The following is a 9,891-nucleotide window of genomic DNA, read 5'->3' as shown; positions in this document are numbered from 1 at the left end:
CAGCCGAGAAGGCTGGGACTGGGTTTGTGATTGTTTGCTGTTACTGCCATAGTTATTGCTGCTTGTTTGACTTGTTGTACACATAGAGATATGTAATAGCAAAGAACTGTTATTCCTATTTCCCACATCTTTGCCTAAAAGCCCCTTGATTTCAAAATTATAATAACTCAGAGGGAAGGGGGTTGCATTTTTTTTTCATTTCAAGGGAGACTCCTGCCTTCCTTGGCAAACACCTGTCTTTCAAACCAAGACAACATGAAAAGGGAATGAAAAGCTAATGAAAGCACTCATGGTGTCTTGTCCGCCACATACCTAATTCCACTACAAGTAGGGAGCAGCAGGGAGAACATAACAAGGAGCCTGGAATGCTGCGATTCCAAGATACCAGTGCAGCATGGATTGCAGGTACAAGAGGGAAGGTCACAGGAGGATGGAAGGCTCTTCACCTTGTGGGACACCTGCCACATGGTCAAGGGCTGTCACTGCTTCTGCCAGAGGCAGCGCTGGGAAAAAAATCATGCCTGTGGTTAACCGTGGTTTGGCTCCAAAGTCAGCAGGAGCACAAAGGGGATGAATCTGGCCATCCCTGCACACTCAGCCACCCACTCTTTTCTCCTCGGAAAGAAATCTCAGTTCAAAATTCCAAGCCCAATTGAACCTGGCAAGTTTAAAGTACAAGCATGGAAATGAATCAGACCCTTCCCAGAAAAGTTTATGTTTTACCCAAAACCTTAAACACAAAGGATTGGCCATTTCAAAAACATCACCGTGCTCATTCAATCCTCAAACCTTTTGAGATTTCAGCACATAAAATTCAGTGCTCAGTGTCACATTTGGATTTGGAATGCTGTAGGCAGATGATACAAGCTGGGGTGGTGACTCTGCCACCAGACCACATCCCAAAGGCCTGTTTCTGAAAATGTGCATTTCTCAAAAAGCGTACTAAATTATTTACTTCTTCATTCTATGAGAAGGGGCAGGTAGGGCTGAGCAAGTTGGCATTCTGTTGGTTTTATCCTCTTCCAAACCTGGAAGGGCTGGTTTTGGATCCAGGCAAGATTCCCAGCCAGCCCTCGCTATGATGAATTTTGCCATCATCACCATGAACAGTTTTCAGAGTGACTTGTAATTGCAATGAAAACTCCTATTCACACCTCTTGGAAATATTGGTTTAGGCTGTTCAGCTGAGGATGAGTGAAACAAGTGTGAACTAATGCACATGCCCTACCATTCTCAGCTTATTACAGGCAAGAATTAGCTTTTGCTGTAGGAAATGGAAATTCCAGAATAGCCACACAAAGCTGTAGACTCAAAATCTGTCCCTGTCTATACTGCTTAGTCTTCCAGCAGTGTTCAGCCACTGCCAGACATAAACCAGTGTTTTACAGGAGGAAGAAAAAGGAGAGGAGCTGCAGCATCCAGTTCCTGCCAGACACTCCATGGACAGACTGCAGAGGAACAGAAACAAAAGACCTGGTAATGCCTAATTTCAAAAGGTACAGAGGGGCACCCACATCACAGGAAATATAAAAATGATTTGGGCATTGTCTGTGTCCTAAACCAGTGGGAAGACTCAGGGTTAAACACAGGAAGTAACAAAGGAAATGCATGTCCCTCTTCCTACAACATGATGGTCTTTCCTCACAAGCACAGGCCCAGCACCTGACATCCATTTAAGCCACTTGTATTATACATCCTACACATCCAGGTGGTTACAGCTCCTCTGGGAAGCACAATTCCTGGAGACTGTAGCTCTCAGAGTGAACGAGCTCTTCACTGGAGTCCTCTGCTCCTGCTGCTGACCACCGATTTCAAAGACACATTTGATCTGTTTCCCAGGCAAAGCAGGAGCCGAGACAATCAAGCCAAGATCAAAGAGATCAATTCAGATAGGATGCTAAACCAATTAATAATAGAAAGGGATCTGCTTACACTGCCAGCATTTATAGTTACAGTCTTGCTGCTGTTTATTGTTCAAGTTTTACAATGAAAGTAATTTTTTTAGAAGTAATTCAAGGCTAGCAAACACCAAATCACTGGTGGACTTCCAATGACACTTCTTTTGCTGTCTGGAGTCACTAAAATCAGGTGTAGTTGCTGGAGTTCTTCCTCCTATTTTGCATGTATCTTACTCCTCCTGGTTTCTCTTCCTGTGTATTCCAGGATAGCAGACAGACCTTCTGACTCTTGCATGATCTGGAATTTTCACCCATGGGACTCTGGTTCCTGTATCAGCTCTTTCCTGTCTTGAGGGCTGGTCGAGATTAGAATTCGTTAAGAAGGATAAAGCCAGGAGATTTGCAAAAAAAAAAAAAAGAAAGACAGCAGGAACTTTTATTGAGTGAAACATCCCTGTTTCTTTCTTCAGCAAGAAAATAATCATGGCAACAAGAAAAAAAAATACAACCAAAAAAAGTAATAAAAAAGTGCATCTGTTGCAACCATTATTCTTGTCTCTCTTTTTGACTCTTATTTTGCAGAGTTTAAAATAGCAATTTTTCCTCTTCCTTTGCTTTTTTTTCTCAGAGTGCAGCATCAGTCATTAGTTTCTCCTTTAGTTTCTGCAAAGAAACCCAGATTCATAAGAACATGTGATCTCACATGACACAAAACACCTTGAACTTTTCAAATTTTTTATATCTCAAAATTAAACACATACCCCCCACACAGACACCCTTCCAAAGAATATTGCATATGACACCTTTCAACAATTCTAGAGTAACGTAATTCTGTTTCCAAGATAAAAGCCCGAGAATCCAAACAGGAAGCTCTCCCTTCCCCTTCTCCCTTCTTGCTGAAGTTCTGCCTTGAAGAGACATGTTCATGCCTCTGGAAATCTTAGAAATAATCAGTTCTGTGTAGCCATGCAGCTCACAACAGATGATGTCTGAGGAAACACAAAACTTAGCAATCTATTTTACTGACTTTTCTGTCCCCATTTCTAAAAACAGATGGATCTATGAACTAAGTATAGGATAGGTACAGGATCATGGGAGCTGTCTCAGGCAGTAGCTCACATAAAAAATCATGCCACAGTTTTCATCCTGCATTTGGGGGAGCTACTGCTATCTTGGAACTCTTTCCTTTCCCCCCCCTTCCTTCTCCAAGAAAACAATCAGTTGGTTACCAACAATATTCTCTCCTTTCTTGCTGCTGCTCTTTACATCCTCTTTTTCAGCGAGAGCTGCCAACTCTGGCTCTGTTTGGTGGCTCTGGTAGGAACTCTGGTCTGGTGGTGTCACTCCCTGCTGTGTTCCAGTCTGTGGCATGGATTCCAGTGCTGTTCCATTGGGCACTTGAAGAAGATATGGCTCTGTGAAGTACTGTCCTCCTGCCATGCTTGAAAAAGGCATTTGGGAATGCAACTGATTGGAGAAAGGAGCTCCCTGCATGTAGAAATCACTCCAGGGCACAGCTGGATAGGCAGGGATGTCTGCTGAGGGAAAAGCCACCAAGAAAAGACAGAATAATGAAAAGAATGGAAGCATGTCTATATACAAGATGTGTGTGTTGTGCTTAGCTCAGTGCAAACACAGGATTGCAGTGCAGCAGACACCACACACACATCAAGGATCACTTTGCTGTTTACACTGCAGTGTATTTATCCAAAACATGGTTCTTAGGGGAAAAAAGCTTAAGAAGTTCACAGCATTTTTATAATCAGGAAAAAACCCCATGATGCCACTCAGCACTGATCCTGAGTGTATGTAATGATAGTAGAGACACCACTCCAAAGGATTGCAGTGCAGCAGACACCACACACACATCAAGGATCACTTTGCTGTTTACACTGCAGTGTATTTATCCAAAACATGGTTCTTAGGGGAAAAAAGCTTAAGAAGTTCACAGCATTTTTATAATCAGGAAAAAACCCCATGATGCCACTCAGCACTGATCCTGAGTGTATGTAATGATAGTAGAGACACCACTCCAATTTTTTTTCCAGTCCCATTTTCCAGGTTAGCTCTGCCAAGCATAAGCTGGATGCTTAATCTTCACTTTCATTTATAAGAGCTGTAAACCAGGCATGTTTTGTTAATTAATATCTATAATTCAACTACGCTGCTCACTTGCTTACGTGCTAATGTAAGACTCACAGGTGTGTCTGCACTGATAGACTGGATTCCAGCCCTGCACTTTGGGAATGCTGGAACATTGTTAGGAAGAAATTCTTCCCTGTGAGGGTTGAGAGGCACTGAAACTTAGAGGAGTTGTCACTGCCCCATCCCTGGAAGTGTTCAAGGCCAGGTTGAATGGGGCTCTGAGAAACCTGGGATAGTGGAAGGTGTCCCTGCCCATGGCAGGGGGTGGGACTGGATGAGCTTTAAAGTCCCTTCCAAACCAAACTATTCCAGGATTCTGTGAACTTGGTCATCCCCATGGCATAACAGAAAAGCCTTTCACTGCTGACTGTGCTCTGGACAGAAGTATGGACTAAGAGAATATCAACTCTGTTCCTTCAACAACCTTCCAACTTCACCAGCTTGCACCTTTACACACCCCTTTATGCTCACACAACATGCCCCAAGGAATGCAACACACATTTGGGCATCAAGCCATAAAAACATTTAATTTGATGCAGTCTGGGCCACAGCCCTCTCATTATTTCTGTCACTTTGGACTGAAAAACCACAGAAAATAATAATTACGCCTTGGCACTAGAGCAGGGAGCAGGGCCAAGTGTATTAGATAGCATGGGTGCTGCCAACCTGTCCTGGACAATGTCAGCTGTGAAGAGTGGGGACAGGAGCCAGCTTGCAGCCTGATGTGAGTCAGACTCTGAGTCAGACTTCCCCCAAGGTCCACAGAAATGGTACAAAACCAGCATCTGTGGTCTAAAACTCTTTGTTCTCTCATGTCGTAAGACAAGGGATGGAGCTTTTGGAGCGTGACCCTAATTTAACAAACCTGTCAGTCCAAAGGAATTAACTACAACAGTTTGTCATTTGATTATACTTGGGCTTGAATAACGTCAAAATACTAACCCCAGACACAAAACAAGGAGATCAACAATGCCACTTTTACCCAGGTTTTTTTCAGAAAATTATGCTAGAATGCCTTCATCTTAGTGCTGTTGCCAATTTAAGTCAGAGGAAGAATCTTTGCCCATACTCTGTTGGCTCCTGTCTCTCTCTTCTTTTGCACTACCCTAAGACATATAACATGATTTCAGACTGGTTTCTGCAGAAGCCAAACAGTGAGAAGCCTGGTTTTCCTCACTGTCTCCAACTATCCCATTTGCTGTGGCACCTTTTCCTTTTTCTCTGCCCCCTTGACTCCCACCACACACAACAAAGGGATGTTCATTTACACAACAGGACACTCCTGGAAAAGAAAAGTTACTTCTCCAGTACAGACAGAACCTCTGCACTACCTGACACGTTCAGGGTTAATGCTCTTCCTGACGTGTGCACCCTGGGTAGTAACTTTTGATTCAAATGAACGGGTCATTCAGCACTTTAAAAAAACCAAGCATACAAGGAAATTAAGTGGAAAAAAGATGGGCACATCTGTAGATTTCAGCAGGCATGTGGACATTCCTTCTTTCTGTCACATTCATCAGTAAACTCACTGATCATAATGAATGTTTCGGGGTATTGTTTAGTTACGCCAGAGGAGCAGGATGCCAAAATATTTCAGATATTTACCTGAATTTCCACTTGGCTGCTGTGGCATGAGTGGTCCCCCTGTGTGGTTTTGTACATAGCCTTCTGTGGCTCCATAGGTTATGGCTCCACTGTTGGCAGATAAGGCAGGGAAAGCTGCATGGGACTCCAGGGGTGTTGGAGGAGGGACATGGTCACTGGAGAACACATTGCTGGCCAGGTGACCTGGGTGGCAGAACTGGGAGAGCTGGGAGAGCTGGTAGATTTCCCCCCCGCTGCTGTACTGACAGTAGGTGGCCTCCAGGTCGTCTCCAGGCTCCAGCTGCTCGAGGTAAGGGCAGGAAACCGTGGAACTGAAGCTGCAGGGGGCAAGGAGAGAGGCAACCCAGAGATTAAAGGAGAGTCAACAGCTACAGCAACCTGTACAATTAAAAACTGTTTTATTGCCTACCCTTCCTCCCAAATGCCAGGCACAGGACAAGGGCAACAGAAGCCACTTGAGCCAAGTGCTTTCACAGCAGGATTCTTGAACAATGGGTATTAGTGGGGATTATCTTCCCACTCTCCAAAGCACACCCCAAAGCTTGGAACACCCTCACTTTCACTTGACAGGCATGCAATTCTGAGAGCACTCTAAGTACAGGCAGCACCTGTCTCATAGCAGGCACCCTGTCCTATTATGCACATTTTCATTCTCCATTTAAAGGATATTGTCACATCTGCATCTCAATTTTCATTTCTGCTCTCACCTAATTCCTTGTCCCCTGTTCCACCTTCACCCTCCCAAGGCTTCTCTCCCAGGAGCCACTTTTTTGATCTCCCTCAAAGACACTTCATCTGTTCCTACCCTTGATTCTGGACGCAGTAAGCAAAGGCTTCCCTGGAGCCGTTTTCCTGACTGGCCAAGCTGCATTCACTGCTGGGCGTGTCCAGCATCAGGGGAACAATGTGGCTGTGGGGGTTAAAGGCCAGGCTGAGCGGCAGGCTGGCCCTGCGGATGGGAGGAGGGCTGGGAAGACTAGGGAAGCACTCCACGCCGCTGGAATTGAAGGGCAGCTGCGGCAGCGCCTTGGTCTGAGCTTGTGCTTCACACGGTGCCACCATTCCTGCCACCGAGGAGGCTGTGGATAAAACAGAGAGACTGTCACTGTGCTGTCACACTGGGAATCAGCAGGAGCAAGCAGAGGGAATGACAAGAGGAGCAGGCCAGAAAAGCAAGATGCCAGTGAAAGAGTGGACATTAATTGATGGGAATTAAAGTAAATGAGTACCAGCACTGTTGAGAAGCAACAGGGAGTAGCAGCAAGCTCTCTGGAACACAGGATGATGCTTATTGGTTAAATAAAATTACCTTTGTGATTTCAGTCTCTGCATACTATCTTTATCCAGCTCTCAAGAAGGCAGCCAAATGAAGCAAAGTACTTCCTGGAAAAAAGCCAGGAACAATCCCCCAGTCATCTTCCATTTCTACTGTCCTCTGGGAATAGTGTGCTGCACAGATCACCCTTTTGAAAAAATGAACTGTGGTTTGAAAGAAACAAAGCTGTGCCTTTACAAATCCATGTCTAGGCCACTTTGAAACCCACTTTCACTCCTGGTTTGGCCTCTGATGAGTCATGCCAAAAACAAAAATTATAAAGTAGAGATGGCAGCTGAAGGTCCTTGGGAAAAAGAAGCTGGGAGATGGAAAAGGAAACCAGCACCTTTTGGTTGGCTAGGATCTCGTTTGGTGACCTGTCTCCTCACTCACTTCTGGAAAAGGAGAGAAGAACAGTTTCCTACAGAACAGCCTCTGTGGAATAGAGAAAATGAAAGATCAGAATCAGGTATGCTGATGATCCAGAGTAATAACCATACATAAGCTCAAAAAGCTTGGGCATGGTGAAGGAAAATGAGTTTCTCTCTTATTATGGCAATTAACAAATGGTTTCTCTTTTCACAAGTGTAGCCATCAAGTGTGCAAGAAGCTGAAATGATTTCTCCAATCTAGCTAGGAGTTTCTCCAGTCTAGCACAAGGATGAGGAAGAGAAGAGAATATATCACCAGCTGCTCAGGTGAAGCACTCCCACACATGGCAAAGCTTCCAGGGAAAGTCTGCAGCTGCACTTCACCCTTGCAGGCATAGAGAGTAACATCAAATGCACTCCAACAGGTGTGAATCAAAAGCCTTAAACACAAACCTAAACCTACAGATGCCACAACAAGCATTAGTAGCCTTTAGAGAATTTTGGAACGCACGTCCAGAGAGCCAACGAGGAGTTTTCACTTCAACATCTCGCAGCACTGCTTCTCAGATTCCCCAGTGTGCTGGGCAGTTCTGTATCTCTTATTGCATCTTGCCACATTCTGTTTTTTTCCAGCTCTCTGCAGCCATAGAGAGAAGGAATCACGATGTTTCAATGAAAACTTTTCAAGTTTTCAATAGCCCTGATTCTGGGCTCAGTCAGAAAACTGAAGCAAGATCTAGGATGGCATCTCTAAAGCATTCACATGCCCAAGCAGTTCTCAGTGGTTTATTTTTTCTGTTTGAACACACTATTTATCCATGCCAGGCAGCATCTCTGATGCACCTGTCACATTCCTGGGTTTTGGCTTAGCCAGCAATGAAACTGAAGATCTCTTCTGATTTTTTTAAAACCCTTCTTTTGCACTGGTTCTCCTGACCATTGTGCCCCAGAATGTTCACACACATGTTATGGAACTGCAGCCATGGGGGACACAACTTACCTGAAAACCAGTCTATATCCAGGAAAAGCTTCAGTTCAATAATGACAGCAGGATGAGCTGTTGTGCAGATGGCCCTGCTCTTCCTCAGGATGAACACAAGCAGCCCAAGAATCACTTCTAAACTCACTTTCATACCTACTAAGAATTAGATTTTTTTTTTTTAAATAGTATTTGCAACACTTAGTGCAGATAATATTTGTGGATCATGGCAATAGGATCCCCAGAAATGAGACTGTGAGACAGCAGCCTCAATCTCCAGAGCTGGTTCAGCCTTTTGTAAAGTCACCTCTGCTTCTCTGTCCTTTCAAAGAGACACTGAAATTGTGTCTTCTAAATAGTCACAAATGCAGTAAGAACAAACAATTCCCAGAGAAGTAATATCTGCTAAATCTAACGTATCTACAGAAGATTCCAGAGTTGTTCCATGCAGAATTCTGACCCCTGGCTTGACATAATACTCACATTGTACAATTCTGTTGCTCTTCCTGACACTGATGTAGAGAGAAAGAAAACCTCAGAAGGCTTCCCAGTGAACATGGGAATGTAACAGTAGGATTTTTATTTCTTGCTTCCATTACTTCTGGGTTCTCAGTCCATGAGACAACCTTGGGAATTTTTGGAGAGCAATTTAATAATTTACAGCTTCAGATCTCTGAACCAGTCCTGGCTTACACTTAACTCCAGAATGGTTATTCTGTTTCCAGCCTTTACTGGAACATCAAGGGCCATCACAAAGCTTTTCATAGATTTGTCCTCATCTTGAAATTATGAGAAAATACATTTGTTCAAAATTTGTTCGAAAGCCAGAATCCGGTAAGTGAAGCTTATTTGGAGCTTGTCATTTATTTACTGTTCTTTGACAGACCATATCCAACTTCATCCAATTGCTCCCAAGATTTCCATTCCAATCCCATCTCTGCCAGTGAATTCAATCACCTTGCTTTTTGCTTAAGGGTTACCTGCACAGGCTGGGTACCTGACAGGTGTCCTCAGCAAGGCAGACACATGAAACAAAGGATTTCCTGCAAAAGCACCAGTGGGGCAGAGGCACAGAAAGGAACTTTTCTTCCCAAAGAAAACGTAAGCCAGTGAATCACAGATACATATGTATCAGTAAGGAATCTCAGAAAACAAAGAAAAACTTCAAATAACTGTCAGTGTCAAAAAAAGCCATTAATTTCAATCATGCTGTCTAGCAAAAGTGAAGAAAAACCAATTCTAAGATCAAAGCAAGCTCAAAATTGAAGTTTTGAGGCACAAAAGGCTCTTATGGCAAGTAGTGTGGCTACTATCCAAATCAGAAGCCGTAACTGCCAGGAAGGTAACACACATCTCAAATACAACTCACTGACATCTTTAATCAGCTTGTTTGGAGAACTGGTAAAAACGGTGGGACATAAAAAAAAAACCCAAACCAAACCCACAAACCAACAGACAGTCAGAAGCACTGGGTAGAGCAAGGTAAAACAATGGGAATTGCAGCACTGAACACTCTCCAAAGGTCGTGGGTAACACACCACACTATTCTCATGCTCTTAAATAGTTTTCTTATCCTGC

General features: G+C 43.8%; 1 protein-coding gene across 1 annotated transcript in view; it reads right to left on the bottom strand.

Annotated features, from left to right (window-relative positions):
- Positions 1–1,485: 1,485 nt before the first annotated feature.
- Positions 1,486–9,891, bottom strand: part of NOBOX (NOBOX oogenesis homeobox) — a 16,090-nt gene continuing 7,684 nt past the window's right edge. Inside the window, exons 5-8 of the mRNA XM_017740599.1 lie at positions 6,454–6,727; positions 5,649–5,965; positions 3,128–3,436; positions 1,486–2,561 (exon numbers count right to left, since the gene is read on the bottom strand). Of these exons, the coding sequence (XP_017596088.1) occupies positions 2,536–2,561; positions 3,128–3,436; positions 5,649–5,965; positions 6,454–6,727 (926 nt within the window). The 3' untranslated portion in view covers positions 1,486–2,535. The remainder of the gene's footprint in view (positions 2,562–3,127; positions 3,437–5,648; positions 5,966–6,453; positions 6,728–9,891) is intronic.

This window comes from Corvus brachyrhynchos, unplaced genomic scaffold (assembly GCF_000691975.1).
Source record: "Corvus brachyrhynchos isolate BGI_N302 unplaced genomic scaffold, ASM69197v1 scaffold317, whole genome shotgun sequence".
Taxonomy (NCBI): Eukaryota; Metazoa; Chordata; class Aves; order Passeriformes; family Corvidae; genus Corvus; species Corvus brachyrhynchos.
This window is presented reverse-complemented; position numbering and strand designations above follow the sequence as displayed.